This window comes from Ambystoma mexicanum, chromosome 7p (genome assembly GCF_040938575.1).
Source record: "Ambystoma mexicanum isolate Mex_15411 chromosome 7p, UKY_AmexF1_1, whole genome shotgun sequence".
Classification (NCBI taxonomy): Eukaryota; Metazoa; Chordata; class Amphibia; order Caudata; family Ambystomatidae; genus Ambystoma; species Ambystoma mexicanum.
In genome coordinates, this window is record NC_090939.1 from 9,354,021 (window position 1) to 9,381,859 (window position 27,839).

At 48.0% G+C, this 27,839-nt stretch overlaps 1 protein-coding gene across 1 annotated transcript in view; it reads left to right on the forward strand.

Annotated features, from left to right (window-relative positions):
* PDE9A (phosphodiesterase 9A) overlaps positions 1–27,839 on the forward strand; it is a 543,111-nt gene that overhangs the window by 342,505 nt on the left and 172,767 nt on the right. The window contains exon 9 of the mRNA XM_069635653.1: positions 2,588–2,669. Coding sequence (XP_069491754.1) covers positions 2,588–2,669 — 82 coding nt within the window. The remainder of the gene's footprint in view (positions 1–2,587; positions 2,670–27,839) is intronic.

The following is a 27,839-nucleotide window of genomic DNA, read 5'->3' on the forward strand; positions in this document are numbered from 1 at the left end:
ATCATTGAAGTGAGTAATTCAAATGTAGTTCTGATGGCCATACTATTCTTTTTCATTTCATTTGGTTGACAGGTATCTCCTCCCCTTTTGCCACTGCCATCTGTATGCCACTCCTGCAGATGGATTTTACTCCCGACACCTGCTGCTTCGTGTTAATCAGTGGAGCAGCATTACGATCTTATGGGACGGTCGCCAATGGGCCACATGCCCTTACGCAGTACTTGTGGCTAGGAGCAACATTTCGGCCTTTCAGCTGGACTAGTGCCTCCCTATTGGGACGGCCCTGCGGTTCTAGGCGCTTCCATGTTGCCTTTTCGTACGAGAATGTAGCCCCTGTGTACCATGAAGGAACAGGGCGTCACACAAGAAGTAGCTGGTCATTTATTGCGGATGCAGCCCACAATGGTGAAATGTGTTTTGGAGTTCATGGCCTAATGGCTGTATGGGCTTGGTGAATTTGTTGTGCATTAAATTTCTATTCTGATATGGACCGTGTAGCGTTCTTCTTTGCAAGTGATGTGGCATATTCCTATTTGGGGAGCGATGTATTGTGAGGAGATCTGCATTGGGTTCCAGCTTCGGAGTATAGTTGCGTGGTACTGTGCTGGGCGCGTTTGCCTACGAAGCCCAGTGAGGTCAGGGATGAGGGCTGCCAATATGACTGTTTTAATGATGTCCTGCTCATGGGCGGGGGATTTGCTTTTGTGTAACAGATGCCGGTCAGCCAGGTGGATTGGTGGAATGATGTGATTTTCGGAATATTGCTGGTCACAGGTGCCTGTGTTTGCGTGCGTTTCTTGGTGGGAGACTGAGGTCATGTCCATTGGGATGGCTTCTGTATTCGTGCCATCTGTGCCCTGCAGCTCCCATTGGCCCCTCTTGAGATTCATTTGTTCGTTGGCAGGCATGGATGACTGGTACATTTCACTGGTTGCATTGTGTGACTTCATTGCACCTACGGGGAGTTGTACAATGTGGCCAGGGAGCGGTGTACAGGCACTCAGTGGGGCCGTTTACGGTTGATTCGCGATGCCGTACTTTTCACCATGGCAGAATGGTACTTTCCGCCGTGCTTGATGGCGTTAGGTGCATGTCCGCTAGGGTCAGAATTCGCGTACCGTTGCGCCATGGTGGTAATTACGGTTTGGCATGGCGCGCGCGCGTACTTGGTGCAGTTAGCGTTGGCGTTCACTACGGTGTCGCTAATGGCATCGTACTTTGCGGTGACGTGTCATAGTCGCACCGAGCGCTATTCGATGGCGGTATTGCATTTCCGCCATCGTTTTTCGGTTTCCGCCAGGGTCGTAATGAGGCCCCTGGTGTTAAAACCTCCATGGTGCTAAGGGACCTCGGAATCAGGCGGTAAGGGTAGGCACTGTTTACGCCGCCGTAAACCCCTTACCGCCTGGGTCGTAATGAGGCCCTCAGTCTTATTGTAAAAGAACGGTTTGCTCGCTAGCTGTCTTCCTAGAGCAAAGCCATTTAACAATGTGTTGCCACTAAGTTGCTGTTCGCGTGTGATTTCCTTTTTGCTTGCAAACATGTTCAACAATCTCTCATTTACCTGTGTTTGCGTGCAAGACCACTCAGTGTTTTTTAATGTCAGTGAAACTCCCCAGTGCTGGCGCTTGCCTTTCAGGTCTACGCAAACCTTCCTTCACTCTTCTTCCATCTTCGGGGGTCTTAAGCCTGCCCTGTGAACACTCTGTCGTTCCCACAATGCCCAAGGGTAACAAGCATTCTTTGCTTCCCGCTGCATCGACTTTGCATAACGGAGTTCCTGTTCCAGCGCCACTCACGGGACCGGACCCAACCAGCAGAGGGGTCAGCGTCTCGGTGGACCTTTCATCACAGAGCGGTTTCTCACAGCTCTCTCCTCGCCAGCCGCTTTCTCTCCTCTGCTTTAGGTGGTGAAGTCTTTTATATCCGTTAGAAGTGTTAAGTGACCTCAGGTGTGGGTCATTCATTCCAATTGCCTGACTATGGCTAAGGCTATTAGGTGGACTTTCACTTTCCTGGGTGTTCCACCTGCATAGCTCTTTAGTCCTCTTCTTCGTCACAGTACCAGAGTGGTGTGTGTATGTATGAATTTCTATGGGAAAATAAGGGTCTGACCTACAATAACCTGCAAACATCTGGGGGATGGATGCAACATTGTGAAAGGGAAATTGTGAATACTGTGTCTCACCCAAGGGTGCCTCATCCACACTCCCCAAGTCTCCTCCACCCGATGATCCTCCCTCTCATATCCACCTCCAGGGTCAGGATCTGATAGTGACAGCCTTTCCCTGGTCCCCTGGGAGGAGGATATGGGGAAACGTGGTGAGGACACCCTCAGATTCCTCACAGTGGATAACCAGCTGGTGTGAGATGGTGAACTGTTGGTTTAGGGGATAAACTCCTTGTGTGAGAGGATGACCTGCTGGTATGAGAGGATGACCTGCTGGTATGAGAGGGTGCCCTCCTTGTGTGAGAAGGTGACCTTCTGGTGTGAGGATGATCTCCTACTAGAGAATTGATGGCTTGCTACTTCATGCTGTACGCCCACCATCAGTCCCCTGCCTCACTGCCACCCTTGCCTTCGCAGGACTAACTGCCCCTGCAAGTACACCTTTTTCGATGACAGCAAGAAGTTGACTCCCCGACGAGATGTGCCGTCCTACCCCAAGGTAAGAAGCAGCCTCAGAAACTGAACGGACGCAATTTACCATCCAGGGGCTTGCAGGGGTAGCACGACTGGGCCTCTCAGGGGCAGTATAGCAGGCCCCTCGGGGCACTAGAGCAGGCCCAGTAAAGCAGGCCCTCAGGAACAGTACAGCTGTAAGCCCCTCAGGGGCAGTACAGCAGGCCCCTCAGGGATGGTACAGCAGCCCCTTTAATAGCAGTACAGCAGCCCCCTCAGGGGCAGTACAGCAGGCCCCTCAGGAGCAGTACACCAGCCCCTCCCCCAGGAGCAGTACAGCAGCCCTGACCAGCAGTACAGCACCCCCCTCAGGAGCAGTACATCAGCCCCCTGAGCAGCAGTACAGCAGCCGCCTCAGGGGCAGTACAGGAGCCCCCTCAGGAGCAGTACAGCAGCCCCCTCAGGGGCAGTACAGCAGCCCCTCAGGAGCAGTGCAGCAGCCCCCTCAGGAGCAGTACAGCAGGGCCCTACCGGGCATTCAGAGCGTTGATGTTTTTATGCACAGGGCACTGGTTTATACACAGTGTACTGGTGTTTTGAGTTCATGACTGAACAGTGTCCCCACCCTACCCTCGCCGGTTCTGTACACTAGTTGCTTCTTAACAAGTCCTTTGTTTCAGCAGAGTGTTGAAACGTCTGATATTACTGGTAGGTATCCTCAAACACAGCAGTGAGCCAGCCGTTGGGTATGACTATTGTCCCTAAAGAGGGCCAAACGATGGGTGATTAGAGATGGGAGGGAAGCACAAGTTGCAATCTGTGTGAAATAATGACTGCTAGCAGTTCACAATGTCTGTTTTCATTCACTGTACATCTTTAAGTCTTGATAAAATAGTTACAAAAATGTAATGAACATTTCTTTGGGCTCAGAGTACTTTCCATAATGCTACTGTACATTTCCATTCAGTCAGGGAAACATAAAACTATGAAACTCTTTTGTTCAACATATTTGTACAGCTATTTATGCATTATCTGGTTGGTTTAATACATGACTTGTGGACTTTTCAAGGCAATTCCTATAAAACTATTTATTTGTATTCATGTATTCTATTTGGTTTAAATTAAACCTTTACAAAACAGACAAGCGTGAATAGAAACAAGAATAAAAGCATTTATAAAAGAAGGTCATAGAATCATTTTTTATAGCATTTCATCCAGATATAGACATTTCAAACAAACAAACTGGAGTACCAAGCACAAAATAAAAGAACAAAATAGGCAAAAAAAAAACAATGACAGTTGTCCGTGAATAAAACTACACTAAAGTTACATCAGATTTAGGGTATTAATGAAACCAAGGACTGGTAAACCTTCTCGTGCATTCTGAATGTTTAGACATCTATTCCATAAAGGATGATCTTTAAATCCTGGGCGCTACATCACGAGAGGCCCCATGTGTTTGGTCCTGCGGGCAGTTAATGCCTCACGGTCAAGTACCAGGTGCTCGATTGATTCAAATTCTGAATTACGAAATCTGCATCCACTATTAACCTCGGTTATTGTGCTTCTCCTAAGCAGAATCTCCTTCATGGGAAGCAAATTCCAGGGTAGCCAGAGAAGCAAGTCCCTATGCCGCCGATTAGGGAATTGGGCGAGCAATACGGAAGGGGTGCGTCTGCACAGGTCAGTCGTTGCGGCCCAATCAAGATTAAAGAGGGCGCTTCTCCTCTTGGTCGGGTTAGCAGTTAAAGTATCCGGATCCAAGGAAGTTCTTGAGAGAATGGCTTCACATTTCTGGCCAAACTGAGCCAGATAGTGAGAATTCACTTGGGGGTCATAGTGACATTTATGGGCACCACCCAAAGTCTCATACAGGGAATCTACCAGTGGAGAGGTCAATTTTAAGTATAGTGACAACATGCACCACTCAACACGAGCTTTTAGAGAAGATAGACCCAGTTCAACCCTCAGTGCCGCAAGAGGAATTGCATTGGGGATACCCAATATATCATGCCACGGTTTAGCCTCAATCAGGTCCAAAAGTTTGAAAATAGCATCGCCATATAATTGAAGGCTATATATGAGTTTCAGAACAATTTTCCCCTCATAGAACATGAGTGGGTTTTAGAGAAAATCTTCAGAATTTGCAATCGATTTTAATGATCTGGCTCTGAAGCTGGGCTGCTCTTTGCAGGAGGATCTCTGAGATTTTTCTCAGGCCTGATTGGGCCCCGAAATAGAACCCCAGATAAACAAAGCTAGTACTGATCCTGATATTTACATTTTCCATAGACAAGAAAAATTGCATTTCTTTGACTTTCAAGTAAGACATTCTGGTCTTACTTGGATTGATAAGAAGCACATTCAGATATCAACAGTTGGTGTAACACAGTCCAAAGAAATCAAAGGTGTTTGACTATACATTATTAATGTATGTTGGAATCATCGGGTTAAAGACGCAACGTCTTTTCTAGACAGAGTGACAGCAGCGATCGACGAACACCTTGAAAAGGAACATCCGTTAGATCTGATCGTATGCGGCGACTTAAACATCGCATGTCTGAGTGAGAAATGTCATCTGGACCATAAAGCAGCTCAATGGTGCTCAGAAATGGACATTCGTGGTCTGTCTATGCTAAATGGCAACACTGTGGGAGACATTCCAGCCAAGCCCACATGGAGAAGATTGGACCAACCTTTGGTTCTTAGCTATATATTTGTTACGGAAAACTTCCATAAGAGAGTGCGGCAACTAAACGTCCTTGAAACAGTTCACAGTGACCATGACATGGTGCAACTTACATTCAATAAACAGATTGACGGTATCCAAGTGAGCTGGCCTTATTCGGTAAGCACAGGGTCTAGCAGGATCCGTCTAAACCTCCTTGATTCTGAAGTAGGGGTAATAACATTGAATTTTACAGAAAACACAGAGGGTCTGGAATACCAACATCTCCTGTCTCAATTTGAAGAACGAAAACATGAATTGAGACACGTGGAAGCATATCCAAAACACAAATTCGACTTGTCCATCCTTCAACGAAAAAGACTGATGAGACAGGAAATAAGGAAAATAAAAGGGCCTTTCAACATAATCACGAAACATTCCATAAGGGCAATTAAACAAAAATACAAGAACTGGCTGAAGTCACATGCGGCCACCATACTACAAAGAGACTCAGAGAAAATTATGGCAAAAATGGAAGGGAAAAATTCAGCTGACTTTTGGAAACTGATAAACAGCAGTTTGGCACCTCAACATGCCCTACAGGCCAATGCTGTCACTGAAAAAGTATGGGTAGAGTTTTACATAGCCCTATTCTGTAAACATGAACTATTAGTTTCCTGTGATCTACCAGCTGTAACTAAATGGGACCTGGAATTCGAAAGAGAAGACATCCTACATGCCAGTGTAGTGCTCCGATTTCCACATCAGCAAAATGGAATCCCAGTCCAGTGCTCTGTTTTCCACATCCCAGTGTAGTGCTCTGATTTCCACATCAGCAAAATGGAATCCCAGTGGCGTAATTAGCTCCTTTCCCCATTCCCATTATGCCCTATGGGGCAAAAATGGGAATGGGGAAGGGTAAAATGGGACATGGGGATTTACCGCCCCACTCACCTTGGAATGGGGCGGTAAATCCGCCAACCACCATGGCGTAAACGTAGTTTACGCCATGGTGGTAAGGGTACGACCCAGGCGGTAACTTACCGCCTGGGTCGTAATGAGGGCCCATGAATACACTGCACGGCACACAGCCACTTGGCTCTCGGCAACTTCTTTCAGTAGCAATTTCGATGGTGTCTCGAGTATAAAAGGCTGCAGCGCCCTCTTCTGGGGCGTGACGTGTAATGATGTCAATACATTTGCAAATTAAGGGAGTGCATGCCCTTTTTCTGCACAAAACCTGGTAAATCCTTGGACCGTCCCCTAGAAGGAAATGTAACTGGTCAGTGCCCTGTATGCATAACACTGCTATAGTTTTGTCATTTATTAGTGCTGCATATGTCAGCCCACCAAAAAAAGGGGTGTATCGGCCACTTTTAGTCCCTAAAATTATGCAAATACTGCCAAAAAATAAAAATAGGGAGTACAAATATTCCCAACAAAAAGCAGGAAGCGGACACGTGGGGCCTTGTGCCCCTGCTCTCACCCGCACAGCTCCTTGCACCTGTTAGGACCATTGAAATGCCTATTATTAGTGCCTGCTCAGAAGAAGTGAACTTGTTTCTTTTAATGTTTATGAATAACTCGCTGCAAAGTAATCATGATCAAAAAACATTTCCGTTTTCCAGTTAAAACATATTTTTACTTGTTTATAAAATACTCCCATTGGCAACTGGACTTACATTTTTACTCCCTAAAAAATCATTTTGCTCCCAATTTAGGCAGCAAAATACTCCCACTCCAAAATCTTATCTGAGCACTGGTGTATGTGTTAAAATGCTCTTTGCCACTATCGCTGCCAAAAAGGTGATTCGTGAGAAAAAGACTCGCACAAATGACACCGTGCAGACCCGCGCGCACTGCTTCGAATGCGCGTGCACCTGTAAAGTGTCCTGCAAAATGATTGTGTAAAGTTGCTCATCCTTACACAGCCATAGCCCTGCTTTCTAAAGCCTGAGCTTGCAAGGTCTGTGTAGCCTGTGGGATAGTGCTACGGGCCTATTTCAATGGGGTTGGTTTTATTTTTCTCTTTGTAGTGATAGAGTTAATGCCCCAGGGTAGTCCAACTCCAGACCGCGAGGGCCAGAAGCATGTCAGATTTTCAGGATATTCCTCATTAATATTCAAGAGATAAATTTGCATAAAGGTGTGTGGCCCTCCTGGAGTTGGACACCACTGCTTGAGTTATTAGACACTAACACTCTTATTAATGGATTATTTGTGCCGAAAAAAACGGGATTTGTGTGCCATTCTGCCCGCAAATCCCTGTTTAACAAATGGGTATTTGCGGGCAGAATGGCACCCAAATCCTGTTTTTTTCGGCACAAATAATCCATGAATTAGGGACTATGTTGGGATCCCGGCACTGGTTATTGTAGCGTGGGAATTCCACACCAGCATTTAATGTTTGCAACCCATAGCTAGAATTCTAGAGCAACAATTCACTTTCTTTTCTTATCACAACGTTTGCTTCTGAGCATCCATCACTCTCCGCAATAACTTTGGGACCACCTGTGGGACCAGAAGTTTCCTCCCTTGCCATTATTACTAACCCCCTTTGATTTGAAAAAAAGGATTTTATTGGCATCTGTGTTTTGCCTCAGAACAATCCAATGTACAATTGCCTTTTGAAAAGTAGATTTTCTTTGTGTTAGACCCGCGTCCCACCCTAAAAGAAAACCCCAACAAAACGGAAAGCATAAAAGAAATAAAAATACCAGGCAGATAATCACAGAAGAGCGGCGGCTTGAGGGCCAAGCAAATGCCAGGAAGCTTCTGGAAGAAGAGGGCGGGTTCGCACAGGGCGGAGAGGAGTTGCATCACTGTGGAGGTCTGCACCAAGAGAGGTCATTGGGACCCCCATCTTTCCTCTGTAGAGCTTTCCCAAAGCTGGGACACAACCGATCTTGCTGAGAGGGGGCTTGTTCGGTGTTCCACACTTGAGCAAAGGTGATCTTCTCAACCACAAACATCTGTGCGATCAATTTGCCTGAATGCATTGGCTGCGTCACTTGGACACGCTACAACCAGAAAGGACCACCATCAGGCCATTGAAGGGGAAATACCTTCAATATCTGTTCTTTTATTTAACATTTCAGCCAAGTAGATTCAAATCCCGCCGTTTCCCTGCCAGATTCTCGGGTCCTTTCTATGGCCCTATTCTTCAATGGCAGCCCTTCTAGGCGCTCTCCTTGTAGTTGACGCATTAAGACGACATAGCAGCCTTTGCCAGGATCTCCTCCCATTGCTCACTGGTTTTTCCCATTTCCAGTTACCAGGCCCTTGGATACCTGCTGGACTCCCACGCCTCAATGATGTCTAGCAAATGTGTTATCCCTGATACCACGTGATTAGATGGGAAACCCAGAATCAACCTTTCAAAGCTCATGGCTTCCAACTCCCTGTCTTAGGAATATTCCCTCCTTCCATCCAGTGCTGCAGCTGCATGCATTCACATCTATCAGAATCCCTGTCATCCAGTGCTGCAGCCACATGCATTCACATCTATCAGAATCCCTCCATCAAGTGCTGCAGACGCATGCATTCACATCTATCAGAATCCCTTCCATCCAGTGCTGCAGCTGCATGAATTGATCTCTATCAGAATCCCTTCCATCCAGGGCTGCAGCTGCATTAACTGATCTTGATCAGAATCCCTTCCATCCCTTGCTGCAGCTGCATGCATTCACATCTATCAGAATCCCTTCCATCCAGTGCTGCAGCCGAATGCATTCACATCTATCAGAATCCCTTCCATCCAGTGCTGCAGCTGCCTGCATTCACATCTATCACAATCCCTTCCATCCGGTGCTGCAGCCGCATGCATATACATCTATCAGAATCCCTTCCATCCAGTGCTGCAGCCGCATGCATTCACATCTATCAGAATCCCTTCCATCCAGTGCTGCAGCCGCCAGCATTCACATCTATAAGAATCCCTCCATCAAGTGCTGCAGATGCATGCATTCACATCTATCAGAATCCCTTCCATCCAGTGCTGCAGCCGAATGCATTCACATCTATCAGAATCCCTTCCATCCAGAGCTGCAGCCGCATGCATTCACATCTATCAGAATCCCTCCATCCAGTGCTGCAGCCGCATGCATTCACATCTATCAGAATCCCTCCATCCAGTGCTGCAGCCGAATGCATTCACATCTATCAGAATCCCTTCCATCCGGTGCTGCAGCTGCATGCATTCACATCTATCAGAATCCCTGCCATCCAGTGTTGCAGCCGCATGCACTCACATATATCAGAATCCCTTCCATCCGGTGCTGCAGCCGCATGCATTCACATCTATCAGAATCCCTGCCATCCAGTGCTGCAGCCGCATGCATTCACATCTATCAGAATCCCTTCCATCCAGTGCTGCAGCCGCATGCATTCACATATATCACAATCACTCCCATCCAGTGCTGCAGCCGCATGCATTCACATATATCACAATCACTCCATCAAGTGCTGCAGACACATGCATTTACATCTATCAGAATCCCTTCCATCCAGAGCTGCAGCTGCATGCATTCACATCTATCAGAATCCCTCCATCAAGCGCTGCAGACACATGCATTCACATCTATCAGAATCCATTACATCCAGAGCTGTAGCTGCATGCATTCACATCTATCAGAATCCCTTCCATCCAGTGCTGCAGCCGCATGCATTCACATATATCACAATCACTCCCATCCAGTGCTGCAGCCGAATGCATTCACATCTATCAGAATCCCTTCCATCCGGTGCTGCAGCCGCATGCATTCACATCTATCAGAATCCCTTCCATCCAGTGCTGCAGCCGAATGCATACACATCTATCAGAATCCCTTCCATCCAGTTCTGCAGCTGTGTGCATTGGCCTCTATCAGAATCCCTTCCATCCAGTGCCACAGTTGCATGTATTGATCACTATCAGAATCCTTCCATCCAGTGCTGCAGCTGCATGCATTCACATCTATCAGAATCCCTTCTATCCAGTGCTGCAGCCACATGCATTCACATCTACCAGAATCCCTGCCATCCAGTGCTGCAGCGGCATGCATTCACATGTCAGAATCCCTTCCATCCAGTGCTGCAGCCGCATGCATTCACATCTATCAAAATCCCTGCCATCCAGTGCTACAGCCGCATGCATTCACATCTATCAGAATCCCTTCCATCCAGTGCTGCAGCCGCATGCATTCACATCTATCAGAATCCCTTCCATCCAGTGCTGCAGCCGAATGCATACACATCTATGAGAATCCCTTCCATCCATTGCTGCAGCTGCATGAATTAATCTCTATCAGAATCCCTTCCATCCAGGGCTGCATCTGCATTAACTGATCTTTATCAGAATCCCTTCCATCCAGTGCTGCAGCTGCATGCATTCACATCTATCAGAATCCCTTCCATCCAGTGCTGCAGCCGAATGCATTCACATCTATCAGAATCCCTTCCATCCATTGCTGCAGCTGCATGCATTCACATCTATCAGAATCCCTTCCATCCAGTGCTGCAGCCGCCTGCATTCACATCTATCACAATCCCTTCCATCCGGTGCTGCAGCCACATGCATTCACATCTATCAGAATCCCTCCATCAAGCGCTGCAGACACATGCATTCACATCTATCAGAATCCATTACATCCAGAGCTGTAGCTGCATGCATTCACATCTATCAGAATCCCTTCCATCCAGTGCTGCAGCCGCATGCATTCACATATATCACAATCACTCCCATCCAGTGCTGCAGCCGAATGCATTCACATCTATCAGAATCCCTTCCATCCGGTGCTGCAGCCGCATGCATTCACATCTATCAGAATCCCTTCCATCCAGTGCTGCAGCCGAATGCATACACATCTATCAGAATCCCTTCCATCCAGTTCTGCAGCTGTGTGCATTGGCCTCTATCAGAATCCCTTCCATCCAGTGCCACAGTTGCATGTATTGATCACTATCAGAATCCTTCCATCCAGTGCTGCAGCTGCATGCATTCACATCTATCAGAATCCCTTCTATCCAGTGCTGCAGCCACATGCATTCACATCTACCAGAATCCCTGCCATCCAGTGCTGCAGCGGCATGCATTCACATGTCAGAATCCCTTCCATCCAGTGCTGCAGCCGCATGCATTCACATCTATCAAAATCCCTGCCATCCAGTGCTACAGCCGCATGCATTCACATCTATCAGAATCCCTTCCATCCAGTGCTGCAGCCGCATGCATTCACATCTATCAGAATCCCTTCCATCCAGTGCTGCAGCCGAATGCATACACATCTATGAGAATCCCTTCCATCCATTGCTGCAGCTGCATGAATTAATCTCTATCAGAATCCCTTCCATCCAGGGCTGCATCTGCATTAACTGATCTTTATCAGAATCCCTTCCATCCAGTGCTGCAGCTGCATGCATTCACATCTATCAGAATCCCTTCCATCCAGTGCTGCAGCCGAATGCATTCACATCTATCAGAATCCCTTCCATCCATTGCTGCAGCTGCATGCATTCACATCTATCAGAATCCCTTCCATCCAGTGCTGCAGCCGCCTGCATTCACATCTATCACAATCCCTTCCATCCGGTGCTGCAGCCACATGCATTCACATCTATCAGAATCCCTTCCATCGAGTGCTGCAGCTGCATGCATTCACATCTATCAGAATCCCTTCCATCCAGTGCTGTAGCCGCCTGCATTCACATCTATCACAATCCCTTCAATCCAGTGCTGCAGCCACATGCATTCACATGTATCAGAATCCCTTCCATCCAGGGCTGCAGCTGCATTAACTGATCTTTATCAGAATCCCTTCCATCCAGTGGTGCAGCTGCATGCATTCACATCTATCAGAATCCTTTCCATCCAGTGCTGCAGCCACATGCATTCACATCTATCATTATCCCTTCCATCCAGTGCTGCAGCTGCATGCATTCACATCTATCAGAATCCCTTCATCGAGTGCTGCAGCTGCATGCATTCCGATCTAAAACACTCCCTCCCATCCAGTGCTGCAGCTGCATGCATTCACATCTATCAGAATCCCTTCCATCCAGTGTTGCAGTGCATGCATTCACATCTATCACAATCCTCCCACCCAGTGCTGCAGCTGCATGAATTGATCTCTATCAGAATCCCTGCCATCCAGTGCTGCAGCCACATGCATTCACATCTATCAGAATCCCTTCCATCCAGTGCTGCCGCCGCATGCATTCACATCTATCAGAATCCCTTCCATCCAGTGTTGAAGCTGCATGCATTCACATCTATCACAATCCTCCCACCCAGTGCTGCAGCTGCATGAATTGATCTCTATCAGAATCCCTGCCATCCAGTGCTGCAGCTGCATGCATTCACATCTGTCAGAATCCCTTCCATCCAGGGCTTCGGCTGCATGCATTCACATCTATCACAATCTCTTCCATCCAGTGCTGCGGCTGCATGCATTCACATCTATCAGAATCCCTTCCATCCAGTGCTGCAGCTGCATGCATTCACATCTGTCAGAATCCCTTCCATCCAGTGCTGCAGCTGCATGCATTCACATCTATCACAATCCCTCCCATCCATAGCTGCAAGAATTGATCTCTATCAGAATCTCTTCCATCCAGTGCTGCAGCCACATGAATTCACATCTATCAGAATCCCTTCCATCCAGTGCTGCAGCTGCGTGCATTCAGATCTATCTGAATCCCTTCCATCCAGTGCTGCAGCTGCATGAATTGATCTCTATCAGAATCCCTTCCATCCAGTGCTGCAGCCACATGAATTCACATCTATCAGAATCCCTTCCATCCAGAGCTGCAGCTGTATGCATTTACATCTATCAGAATACCTTCCATCCAGTGCTGCAGCTGCATGCATTCACATCTATCAGAGTCCCTTCCATCCAGTGCTGCAGCCACATGCATTCACATCTATCTGAATCCCTTCCATCCAGTGCTGCAGCCGCATGCATTCACATCTATCAGAATCCCTTCCATCCAGTGCTACAGCCGCATGCATTGACACCTGTCAGAATCCCTTCCACCCAGTGCTGCAGCCACATGAATTCACATCTATCAGAATCTCTTCCATGCAGTGCTGCAGCCACATGCATTCAGATCTATCAGAATCCCTTCCATCGAGTGCTGCATCTGCATGCATTCACATCTATCAGAATCCCTCCCATCCAGTGCTGCAGCTGCATGAATTGATCTCTATCAGAATCCCTTCCATCCACTGCTGCAGCCGCATGCATTCACATCTATCAGAATCCCTGCCATCTAGTGCTGCAGCCGCATGCATTCACATCTATCAGAATCCCTTCCATCCAGTGCTACAGCCGCATGCATTGACACCTGTCAGAATCCCTTCCACCCAGTGCTGCAGCCACATGAATTCACATCTATCAGAATCTCTTCCATGCAGTGCTGCAGCCACATGCATTCAGATCTATCAGAATCCCTTCCATCGAGTGCTGCATCTGCATGCATTCACATCTATCAGAATCCCTCCCATCCAGTGCTGCAGCTGCATGAATTGATCTCTATCAGAATCCCTTCCATCCAGTACTGCAGCCACATGAATTCACATCTATCAGAATCTCTTCCATGCAGTGCTGCAGTCGCATGCATTCAGATCTATCAGAATCCCTTCCATCCAGTGCTGCAGCTGCATGCATTCACATCTATCAGAATCCCTCCCATCCTGTGCTGGAGCTGCATGCATTCACATCTATCAGAATCCCTTCCATCCAGTGCTGCAGCCGCATGCATTCACATCTATCAGAATCCATGTCATCCAGTGCTGCAGCCATATGCAATCACATCTATCAGATTCCTTCCATCCATTGATGCAGCCACATGCATTCACATCTATCTGAATCCCTTCCATCCAGTGCTGCAGTTGCATGCATTGACCGCTATCAGAATCCTTCCAACCACTGCTGCATGCATTAAAATCTATCAGAATTCCCTCCCATCCAGTGCTGCAGCAGCATTAATTTCACATCTATCAACACCCCTCGGATCCAGTGCTACAGTTGCATGCATTCACATCTATCAGAATTACTCCCATCCAGTGGTGCAGCTTCATGCATTCACATCTATCAGAATCCGTCCCATCCAGTGGTGCAGCTTCATGCATTCACATCTATCAGAATCCGTCCCATCCAGTGCTGCAGCTGCATGCATTCACATTTGTCGGAATCCCAGAATCCCTCCCATCCAGTGCTGCAGCTACATGCATTCACATCTATCAGAATCCCCCCATCAATTACTCCAGCTTCATACATTCACATCTATCAGAATCCTTCCGATCCAGTGCTGCAGCTGCATGCATTCACATCTATCAGAATCCCTCCCATCCAGTGATGTTGACGCATGCAGTCACATCTGTCCATATCCCTTCCATCCATTGCTGCAGCTGCATGCATTCACATCTATCAGAATCTCTCCCACCAAGTGCTGCAGCTGCATGCATTGACATCTATCAGAATCCCTTGCATCCAATGCTGCAGCTGCATGCATTCACATCTATCAGAATCCCTTCCATCCAGTGCTGCAGCCGCGTGCATTCAAATCTATTACAATCCCTCCCATCCAGTGCTGCAGCTGCATGCAGCTGCATGCATTCACATCTATCAACACCCCTCCGATCCAGTGCTACAGTTGCATGCATTCACATCTATCAGAATCCCTCTCATCCAGTGCTGCAGCCGCATGCATTCACATCTATCACAATCCGTCCCATCCAGTGCTGCAGCCACATGCATTCACTTCTATCAGAATCCCTTCCATCCAGTGCTGCAGCTGCATGCATTCACATCTGTCACAATCCCTCCCATCCAGTGCTGCAGCTGCATGAATTGTTCTCTATCACAATCCCTTCCATCCAGTGCTGCAGCTGCATGCATTCACATCTATCAGAATCCCTGTCATCCAGTGCTGCAGCCATATGCATTCACATCTATCTGAATCCCTTCCATCCAGTGCTGCAGCCGCATGCATTCACATCTATCACAATCCCTCCCATCCAGTGCTGCAGCCGCATGCATTCACATCTATCAGAATCCCTTCCATCCAGTGCTGCAGCCTCATGCATTCACATCTATCACAATCCCTCCCATCCAGTGCTGCAGCCGCATGCATTCACATCTATCAGAATCCCTTCCATCCAGTGCTGCAGCTGCATGCATTCATATCTATCACAATCCCTCCCATCCAGTGCTGCAGCTGCATGAATTGATCTCTATCAGAATCCCTTCCATCCAGTGCTGCAGCCGCATGCTTTCACATCTATCAGAATCCCTTCCATCCAGTGCTACAGCCGCATGCATTCACACCTGTCAGAATCTCTTCCATCCAGTGCTGCAGCCACATGAATTCACATCTATCAGAATGTCTTCCATGCAGTGCTGCAGTCGCATGCATTCAGATCTATCAGAATCCCTTCCATCCAGTGCTGCAGCTGCATGCATTCACATCTATCACAATCCCTCCCATCCAGTGCTGCAGCTGCATGAATTGTTCTCTATCACAATCCCTTCCATCCAGTGCTGCAGCTGCATGCATTCACATCTATCAGAATCCCTGTCATCCAGTGCTGCAGCCATACGCATACACATCTATCTGAATCCCTTCCATCCAGTGCTGCAGCCGCATGCATTCACATCTATCACAATCCCTCCCATCCAGTGCTGCAGCCGCATGCATTCACATCTATCAGAATCCCTTCCATCCAGTGCTGCAGCCTCAGGCATTCACATCTATCACAATCCCTCCCATCTAGTGCTGCAGCCGAATGCATTCACATCTATCAGAATCCCTTCCATCCAGTGCTGCAGCTGCATGCATTCATATCTAACACAATCCCTCCCATCCAGTGCTGCATCTGCATGAATTGATCTCTATCAGAATCCCTTCCATCCAGTGCTGCAGCCGCATGCATTCACATTTATCAGAATCCTTTCCATCCAGTGCTACAGCCACATGCATTCACACCTGTCAGAATCCCTTCCATCCAGTGCTGCAGCCACATGAATTCACATCCATCAGAATGTCTTCCATGCAGTTCTGCAGCCGCATGCATTCAGCTCTATCAGAATCCTTTCCATCCAGTGCTGCATCTGCATGCATTCACATCTATCAGAATCCCTCCCATCCAGTGCTGCAGCTGCATGCATTCACATCTGTCAGAATCCCTTCCATCCAGTGCTGCAGCCACATGAATTCACATCTATCAGAATCCCTTCCATCCAGTGCTGCAGTCGCATGCATTCAGATCTATCAGAATCCCTTCCATCCACTGCTGCAGTTGCATGCATTCACATCTATCAGAATTCCTTCCATCCAGTGCTGCAGCCGCATGCATTCACATCTATCAGAATCCATGTCATCCAGTGCTGCAGCCATATGCAATCACATCTATAAGAGTCGCTTCCATCCAGTGCTGCAGTCGCATGCATTCAGATCTATCAGAATCCCTTCCATCCAGTGCTGCAGCTGCATATGCATTCACATCTATCACAATCCCTGCCATCCAGTGCTGCAGCTGCATGAATTGATCTCTATCAGAATCCCTTCCATCCAGTGCTGCTGCCGCATGCATTCCCATCTATCACAATCCCTCCCATCCAGTGCTGCAGCTGCATGAATTGATCTCTATCAGAATCCCTTCCATCCAGTGCTGCAGCCGCAAGCATTCAGATCTATCAGAATCCCTTCCATCCAGTGCTGCAGCTGCATGCATTCGCATCTTTCAGAATCCCTCCCATCCAGTGCTGCAGCTGCATGCATTCAGATCTATAAGAATCCCTTCCATCCAGTGCTGCAGCTGCATGCATTCACATCTATCAGAATCCCTCCCATCCAGTGCTGCAGCTGCATGCATTCACATCTGTCCGAATCCCTTCCATCCAGTGCTGCAGCCACATGAATTCACATCTATCAGAATCTCTTCCATCCAGTGCTGCAGCCGCATGCATTCAGATCTATCAGAATCCCTTCCATCCAGTGCTGCAGCTGCATGCATTCACATCTGTCAGAATCCCTTCCATCCAGTGCTGCAGCCACATGAATTCACATCTATCAGAATCCCTTCCATCCAGTGCTGCAGCTGCATGCATTCAGATCTATCTGAATCCCTTCCATCCAGTGCTGCAGCTGCATGCATTCACATCTATCCGAATCCCTCCCATCCAGTGCTGCAGCTGCATGCATTCACATCTGTCAGAATCTCTTCCATCCAGTGCTGCATCTGCATACATTCACGTCTATCACAATCCCTCCCATCCAGTGCTGTATCTGCATGAATTGATCTCTATCAGAATCCCTTTCATCCAGTGCTGCAGCTGCATGCATTCACATCTATCAGAATCCCTGTCATCCAGTGCTGCAGCTGCATGCATTCACATCTGTCAGAATCCCTTCCATCCAGTGCTGCAGCCACATGAATTCACATCTGTCAGAATCCCTTCCATCCAGTGCTGCAGCCACATGAATTCACATCTATCAGAATCTCTTCCATCCAGTGCTGCAGCCGCATGCATTCAGATCTATCAGAATCCCTTCCATCCAGTGCTGCAGCTGCATGCATTCACATCTGTCAGAATCCCTTCCATCCAGTGCTGCAGCCACATGAATTCACATCTATCAGAATCCCTTCCATCCAGTGCTGCAGCTGCATGCATTCAGATCTATCTGAATCCCTTCCATCCAGTGCTGCAGCTGCAAGCATTCACATCTATCCGAATCCCTCCCATCCAGTGCTGCAGCTGCATGCATTCACATCTATCAGAATCTCTTCCATCCAGTGCTGCAGCTGCATACATTCACGTCTATCACAATCCCTCCCATCCAGTGCTGTATCTGCATGAATTGATCTCTATCAGAATCCCTTTCATCCAGTGCTGCAGCTGCATGCATTCACATCTATCAGAATCCCTGTCATCCAGAGCTGCAGCCATATGCATTCAGTTCTATCAGAATCCTTTCCATCCAGTGCTGCAGCTGCATGCATTCACGTCTATCAGAATCCATCCCATCCAGTGCTGCAGCAGCATGCATTCACATCTGTCAGAATCCCTTCCATCCAGTGCTGCAGCTGCATGCATTCACATGTATCAGAATCCGTCCCAGCCAGTGCTGCAGCTGCACGCATTCACATCTGTCAGAATCCCTTCCATCCAGTGCTGCAGCTGCATGCATTCACATCTATCACACTCCCTCCCATCCAGTACTGGCTGTAGCTGCATGGATTGATCTCTATCAGAATCCATTCCATCCAGTGCTGCAGCCGCATGCATTCACATCTATCAGAATCCCTGTCATCCAGTGCTGCAGCCATATGTATTCTCATCTATCCGAATCCCTTCCATCCAGTTCTGCAGCTGTGTGCATTGGCCTCTATCAGAATCCCTTCCATCCAGTGCTGCAGTTGCATGCATTGACCGCTATCAGAATCCTTCCTACCACTGCTGCATGCATTCAAATCTATCAGAATTCTCTCCCATCCAGTGCTGCAGCTGCATGCATTCACATCTATCAACACCCCTCCGATCCAGTGCTACAGTTGCATGCATTCACATCTATCAGAATTCCTCCCATCCAGTGCTGCAGCTGCATGCATTCACATCTATCAACACCCCTCCGATCCAGTGTTACAGTTGCATGCATTCACATCTATCAGAATCACTCCCATCCAGTGGTGCAGCTTCATGCATTCACATCTATCAGAATCGCTTCCATCCAGTGCTGCAGCCACATGAATTCACATCTATCAGAATCTCTTCCATCCAGTGCTGCAGCCGCATGCATTCAGATCTATCAGAATCCCTTCCATCCAGTGCTGCAGCTGCATGCATTCACATCTGTCAGAATCCCTTCCATCCAGTGCTGCAGCCACATGAATTCACATCTATCAGAATCCCTTCCATCCAGTGCTGCAGCTGCATGCATTCAGATCTATCTGAATCCCTTCCATCCAGTGCTGCAGCTGCATGCATTCACATCTATCCGAATCCCTCCCATCCAGTGCTGCAGCTGCATGCATTCACATCTGTCAGAATCTCTTCCATCCAGTGCTGCATCTGCATACATTCACGTCTATCACAATCCCTCCCATCCAGTGCTGTATCTGCATGAATTGATCTCTATCAGAATCCCTTTCATCCAGTGCTGCAGCTGCATGCATTCACATCTATCAGAATCCCTGTCATCCAGTGCTGCAGCTGCATGCATTCACATCTGTCAGAATCCCTTCCATCCAGTGCTGCAGCCACATGAATTCACATCTGTCAGAATCCCTTCCATCCAGTGCTGCAGCCACATGAATTCACATCTATCAGAATCTCTTCCATCCAGTGCTGCAGCCGCATGCATTCAGATCTATCAGAATCCCTTCCATCCAGTGCTGCAGCTGCATGCATTCACATCTGTCAGAATCCCTTCCATCCAGTGCTGCAGCCACATGAATTCACATCTATCAGAATCCCTTCCATCCAGTGCTGCAGCTGCATGCATTCAGATCTATCTGAATCCCTTCCATCCAGTGCTGCAGCTGCAAGCATTCACATCTATCCGAATCCCTCCCATCCAGTGCTGCAGCTGCATGCATTCACATCTATCAGAATCTCTTCCATCCAGTGCTGCAGCTGCATACATTCACGTCTATCACAATCCCTCCCATCCAGTGCTGTATCTGCATGAATTGATCTCTATCAGAATCCCTTTCATCCAGTGCTGCAGCTGCATGCATTCACATCTATCAGAATCCCTGTCATCCAGAGCTGCAGCCATATGCATTCAGTTCTATCAGAATCCTTTCCATCCAGTGCTGCAGCTGCATGCATTCACGTCTATCAGAATCCATCCCATCCAGTGCTGCAGCAGCATGCATTCACATCTGTCAGAATCCCTTCCATCCAGTGCTGCAGCTGCATGCATTCACATGTATCAGAATCCGTCCCAGCCAGTGCTGCAGCTGCACGCATTCACATCTGTCAGAATCCCTTCCATCCAGTGCTGCAGCTGCATGCATTCACATCTATCACACTCCCTCCCATCCAGTACTGGCTGTAGCTGCATGGATTGATCTCTATCAGAATCCATTCCATCCAGTGCTGCAGCCGCATGCATTCACATCTATCAGAATCCCTGTCATCCAGTGCTGCAGCCATATGTATTCTCATCTATCCGAATCCCTTCCATCCAGTTCTGCAGCTGTGTGCATTGGCCTCTATCAGAATCCCTTCCATCCAGTGCTGCAGTTGCATGCATTGACCGCTATCAGAATCCTTCCTACCACTGCTGCATGCATTCAAATCTATCAGAATTCTCTCCCATCCAGTGCTGCAGCTGCATGCATTCACATCTATCAACACCCCTCCGATCCAGTGCTACAGTTGCATGCATTCACATCTATCAGAATTCCTCCCATCCAGTGCTGCAGCTGCATGCATTCACATCTATCAACACCCCTCCGATCCAGTGTTACAGTTGCATGCATTCACATCTATCAGAATCACTCCCATCCAGTGGTGCAGCTTCATGCATTCACATCTATCAGAATCGCTTCCATCCAGTGCTGCAGCCACATGAATTCACATCTATCAGACTCCATTCCATCCAGTGCTGCAGCCGCATGAATTCACATGTGTCAGAATCTCTTCCATCCATTGCTGCAGCTGCATGCATTCAGATCTATCAGAATCCCTTCCATCCAGCGCTGCAGCTGCATGCATTCACATCTATCAGAATCCCTGTCATCCAGTGCTGCAGCCATATGCATTCACATCTATCAGAATCCCTTCCACCCAGTGCTGCAGCCAAATACATTCACATATATCAGAATCCCTGTCATCCAGAGCTGCAGCCATATGCATTCAGTTCTATCAGAATCCTTTCCATCCAGTGCTGCAGCTGCATGCATTCACGTCTATCAGAATCCCTCCCATCCAGTGCTGCAGCTGCATGCATTCACATCTGTCAGATCCCTTCCATCCAGTGCTGCAGCTGCATGCATTCACATTTATCAGAATCCCTCCCAGCCAGTGCTGCAGCTGCACGCATTCACATTGTCAGAATCACTTCCATCCAGTGCTGCAGATGCATGTATTCACATCTATCACACTCCCTCCCATCCAGTGTTGGCTGTAGCTGCATGGATTGATCTCTATCAGAATCCATTCCATCCAGTGCTGCAGCCGCATGCATTCACATCTATCAGAATCCCTGTCATCCAGTGCTGCAGCCATATGCATTCTCATCTATCAGAATCCCTTCCATCCAGTTCTGCAGCTGTGTGCATTGGCCTCTATCAGAATCCCTTCCATCCAGTGCTGCAGTTGCATGCATTGACCGCTATCAGAATCCTTCCGACCACTGCTGCATGCATTCAAATCTATCAGAATTCTCTCCCATCCAGTGCTGCAGCTGCATGCATTCACATCTATCAACACCCCTCCGATCCAGTGCTACAGTTGCATGCATTCACATCTATCAGAATTCCTCCCATCCAGTGCTGCAGCTGCATGCATTCACATCTATCAACACCCCTCCGATCCAGTGTTACAGTTGCATGCATTCACATCTATCAGAATCACTCCCATCCAGTGGTGCAGCTTCATGCATTCACATCTATCAGAATCCCTTCCATCCAGTGTTGCAGCCAAATGAATTCACATCTATCAGACTCCCTTCCATCCAGTGCTGCAGCCGCATGAATTCACATGTATCAGAATCTCTTCCATCCAGTGCTGCAGCTGCATGCATTCAGATCTATCAGAATCCCTTCCATCCAGTGCTGCAGCTGCATGCATTCACATATATCAGAATCCCTCCCATCCAGTGCTGCAGCTGCATGCATTCACATCTGTCAGAATCCCTTCCTTGCAGTGCTGCAGCTGCATGCATTCACATCTATCACAATCCCTCCCATCCAGTGCTGTAGCTGCATGAATTGATCTCTATCAGAATCCCTTCCATCCAGTGCTGCAGCCGCATGCATTCACATCTATCAGAATCCCTGTCATCCAGTGCTGCAGCCATATGCATATACATCTATCAGAATCCCTTCCATCCAGTGCTGCAGCTGAATACATTCACATCTATCAGAATCCCTTCCATCCAGTGCTGCAACCGTATGCATTCAGATATATCAGAATCCCTTCCAACCAGTGCTGCAGCTGCATGCATTCACATCTACCAGAATCCCTCCCATCCAGTGCTGCAGCTGCATGTAGTGACATCTGTCAGAACCCCTTCCATCCAGTGCTGCAACCACATTAATTCCCATCTATCAGAATCCCTTTCATCCAGTGTAGCAGCCGCATGCATTCAGATCTAGCAGAATCCCTTCCATCCAGTGCTGCAGCTGCATGCATTCACATCTATCAGAATCCCTCCCATCCAGTGCTGCAGCTGCATGCATTCACATCTGTCAGAATCCCTTCCATCAAGTCCTGCAGCTGCATTCATTCACATATATCACAATCACTCCCATCCAGTGCTGTAGCTGCATGCATTCACATCTATCAGCACCCCTCCCATCCAGTGCTGCAGCTGCATGCATTGACATCAGAATCCCACCCATCCAATGCTACAGTTGCATGCATTCACATCTATCAGAATTCCTCCCATCCAGTGCTGCAGCTGCATGCATTGACATAAATCAGAATCCATTCGATCCAGTGCTGCAGCTACATGCATTCACATCTATCACAATCCCTCCCATACAGTATTCAGCTTCATGCATTCACATCCATCAGAATCCACCCATCCAGTGCTGCAGCTGCATGTATTCACATCTATCACAATCCTTCCGATCCAGTGCTGCAGCTGCATGCATTCATATCAGAATCCCTCCCATCCAGTGGTGTTGATGCATGCAGTCACATCTGTCTGAATCCCTTCCATCCATTGCTGCAGCTGCATGCATTGACATCTATCAGAATCCCTTGCATCCAATGCTGCAGCTGCATGCTTTCACATCTATCAGAATCCCTTCTATCCAGTGCTGCAGCCGCATGCATTCTCATTTATCACAATCCATCCCATCCAGTGCTGCAGCTGCATGCATTCACATCTATCAGAATCCCTCTCATCCAGTGCTGCAGCTGCATGCATTCACATCTATCAGAATCCCTTACATCCAGGGCTTCAGCTGCATGCATTCACATCTATCACAATCTCTTCCATCCAGTGCTGCGGCTGCATGCATTCACATCTATCAGAATCCCTTCCATCCAGTGCTGCAGCTGCATGCATTCACATTTGTCAGAATCCCTTCCATCCAGTGCTGCAGCTGCATGCATTCACATTTGTCAGAATCTCTTCCATCCAGTGCTGCAGCTGCATGCATTCACATTTGTCAGAATCCCTTCCATCCAGTGCTGCAGCTGCATGCATTCACATTTGTCAGAATCCCTTCCATCCAGTGCTGCAGCTGCATGCATTCACATCTATCAGAATCCCTTCCATCCAGTGCTGCAGCTGCGTGCATTCAGATCTATTTGAATCCCTTCCATCCAGTGCTGCAGCTGCATGAATTGATCTCTATCAGAATCCCTTCCATCCAGTGCTGCAGCCACATGAATTCACATCTATCAGAATCCCTTCCATCCAGAGCTGCAGCTGTATTCATTTACATCTATCAGAATTCCTCCCATCCAGTGCTGCAGCTGCATGAATTGACCTTTATCAGAATCCCTTCCATCCAGTGCTGCAGCCGCATGCATTCACATCTATCAGAATCCATTGCATTCAGTGCTGCAGCTGCACGCATTCACATCTGTCAGAATCCCTTCCATCCAGTGCTGCAGCTGCACGCATTCACATCTATCACACTCCCTCCCATCCAGTGCTTTGGCTGCATGGATTGATCTCTATCAGAATCCATTCCATCCAGTGCTGCAGCCGCATGCATTCACATCTATCAGAATCCCTGTCATCCAGTGCTGCAGCCATATGCATTCTCATCTATCAGAATCCCTTCCATCCAGTTCTGCAGCTGTGTGCATTGGCCTCTATCAGAATCCCTTCCATCCAGTGCTGCAGTTGCATGCATTGACCGCTATCAGAATCCTTCCAACCACTGCTGCATGCATTCAAATCTATCAGAATTCCCTTACATCCGGTGCTGCAGCTGCATGCATTCACATCTATCAACACCCCTCCGATCCAGTGCTACAGTTGCATGCATTCACATCTATCAGAATTCCTCCCATCCAGTGCTGCAGCTGCATGCATTCACATCTATCAGAATCCGTCCCATCCAGTGCTACAGCCACATGCATTCACATCTATCAGAATCCATCCCATCCAGTGCTGCAGCTGTATGCATTCACATTTATCGCAATCCCAGAATCCCTCCCATCCGTTGCTGCAGCTACATGCATTCACATCTATCAGAATCCCCCATCAATTACTCCAGCTGCATACATTCACATCTATCAGAATCCTTCGATCCATTGCTGCAGCTGCATGCATTCACATCTATCAGAATCCCTCCCACCAAGTGCTGCAGCTGCATGCATTGACATCTATCAGAATCCCTTGCATCCAATGCTGCAGCTGCATGCATTCACATCTATCAGAATCCCTTCCATCCAGTGTTGCAGCCGCATACATTCACATCTATCACAATCCCTCCCATCCAGTGCTGCAGCTACATGCATTCACATCTATCAGAATCCCTCTCATCGAGTGCTGCAGCCGCATGCATTCACATCTATCACAATCCCTCCCATCCAGTGCTGCAGCCACATGCATTCACATCTATCAGAATCCCTTCCATCCAGTGCTGCAGCTGCATGCATTCACATCTGTCACAATCCCTCCCATCCAGTGCTGCAGCTGCATGAATTGATCTCTATCAGAATCCCTTCCATCCAGTGCTGCAGCGGCATGCATTCACATCTATCGAAATCCCTTCCATCCAGTGCTGCAGCCACATGAATTCACATCTATCAGAATCCCTTCCAACCAGTGCTGCAGCTGCATGCATTCAGATCTATCAGAATCTCTTCCATCCAGTGCTGCAGCCGCATACATTCACATCTATCACAATCCCTCCCATCCAGTGCTGCAGCTACATGCATTCAAATCTATCAGAATCCCTCTCATCGAGTGCTGCAGCCGCATGCATTCACATCTATCACAATCCCTCCCATCCAGTGCTGCAGCCACATGCATTTACATCTATCAGAATCCCTTCCATCCAGTGCTGCAGCTGCATGCATTCACATCTGTCACAATCCCTCCCATCCAGTGCTGCAGCTGCATGAATTGATCTCTATCAGAATCCCTTCCATCCAGTGCTGCAGCGGCATGCATTCACATCTATCAGAATCCCTTCCATCCAGTGCTGCAGCCACATGAATTCACATCTATCAGAATCCCTTCCAACCAGTGCTGCAGCTGCATGCATTCAGATCTATCAGAATCTCTTCCATCCAGTGCTGCAGCCGCATGCATTCACATCTATCAGAATCCCTTCCATCCAGTGCTGCAGCTGCATGCATTCACATCTGTCAGAATCTCTTCCATCCAGTGCTGCAGCCACATGAATTCACATCTATCAGAATCCATTCCACCCAGTGCTGCAGCCACATGAATTCACATGTATCAGAATCTCTTCCATACAGTGCTGCAGCCGCATGCATTCAGATCTATCAGAATCCCTTCCATCCAGTGCTGCAGCTGCATGCATTCACATCTGTCAGAATCCCTTCCATCCAGTGCTGCAGCCACATGAATTCACATCTATCAGACTCCCTTCCATCCAGTGCTGCAGCTGCATGCATTCAGATCTATCAGAATCCCTTCCATCCAGTGCTGCAGCTGCATGCATTCACATATATCAGAATCCCTCCCATCCAGTCCTGCAGCTGCATGCATTCACATCTGTCAGAATCCCTTCCTTGCAGTGCTGCAGCTGCATGCATTCACATCTATCACAATCCTTCCCATCCAGTGCTGTAGCTGCATGAATTGATCTCTATCAGAATCCCTTCCATCCAGTGCTGCAGCCGCATGTATTCACATCTATCAGAATCCCTTCCATCCAGTGCTGCAGCTGAATACATTCACATCTATCAGAATCCCTTCCATCCAGTGCTTCAACCGTATGCATTCAGATCTATCAGAATCCCTTCCAACCAGTGCTGCAGCTTCATGCATTCACATCTATCAAAATCCCTCCCATGCAGTGCTGCAGCTGCATGTATTCACATCTGTCAGAACCCCTTCCATCCAGTGCTGCAGCCACATTAATTCACATCTATCAGAATCCCTTTCATCCAGTGCTGCAGCTGCATGCATTCACATCTATCAGAATCCCTTCCATCCAGTGCTGCAGCTGCATGCATTCACATATATCACAATCCCTCCCATCCAGTGCTGTAGCTGCATGAATTGATCTCTATCAGAATCCCTTCGATCCAGTGCTGGTGCCGAATACATTCACATCTATCAGAATCCCTTCCATCCAGTTCTGCAGCTGTCTGCATTGGCCTCTATCAGAATCCCTTCCATCCAGTGCTGCAGTTGCATGCATTGACCGCAATCAGAATCCTTCCATCCACTGCTGCATGCATTCAAATCTATCAGAATTCCCTCCCATCCAGTGCTGTAGCTGCATGCATTCACATCTATCAGCACCCCTCCCATCCAGTGCTGCAGCTGCATGCATTGACATCAGAATCCCGCCCACCAGTGCTACAGTTGCATGCATTCACATCTATCAGAATTCCTCCCATCCAGTGCTGCAGTTGCATGCATTGACATAAATCAGAATCCATTCGATCCAGTGCTGCAGCTACATGCATTCACATCTATCACAATCCCTCCCATACAGTATTCAGCTTCATGCATTCACATCCATCAGAATCCTTCCGATCCAGTGCTGCAGCTGCATGCATTCATATCAGAATCCCTCCCATCCAGTGATGTTGATGCATGCAGTCACCTCTGTCTGAATCCCTTCCATCCATTGCTGCTGCTGCATGCATTGACATCTATCAGAATCCCTTGCATCCAATGCTGCAGCTGCATGCATTCACATCTATCAGAATCCCTTCCATCCAGTGCTGCAGCCGCATGCATTCTCATTTATCACAATCCATCCCATCCAGTGCTGCAGCTGCATGCATTCACATCTATCAGAATCACTCTCATCCAGTGCTGCAGCTGCATGCATTCACATCTATCAGAATCCCTTCAATCCAGTGCTGCAGCTGCATGCATTCACATTTATCAGAATCCCTCCCACCCAGTGCTGCAGCTGCATGCATTCACGTCTGTCAGAATCCCTTACATCCAGGGCTTCAGCTGCATGCATTCACATCTATCACAATCTCTTCCATCCAGTGCTGCGGCTGCATGCATTCACATCTATCAGAATCCCTTCCATCCAGTGCTGCAGCTGCATGCATTCACATCTGTCAGAATCCCTTCCATCCACTGCTGCAGCTGCATGCATTCACATCTATCACAATCCCTCCCATCCATAGCTGCAGCTGCAAGAATTGATCTCTATCAGAATCCCTTCCATCCAGTGCTGCAGCCACATGAATTCACATCTATCAG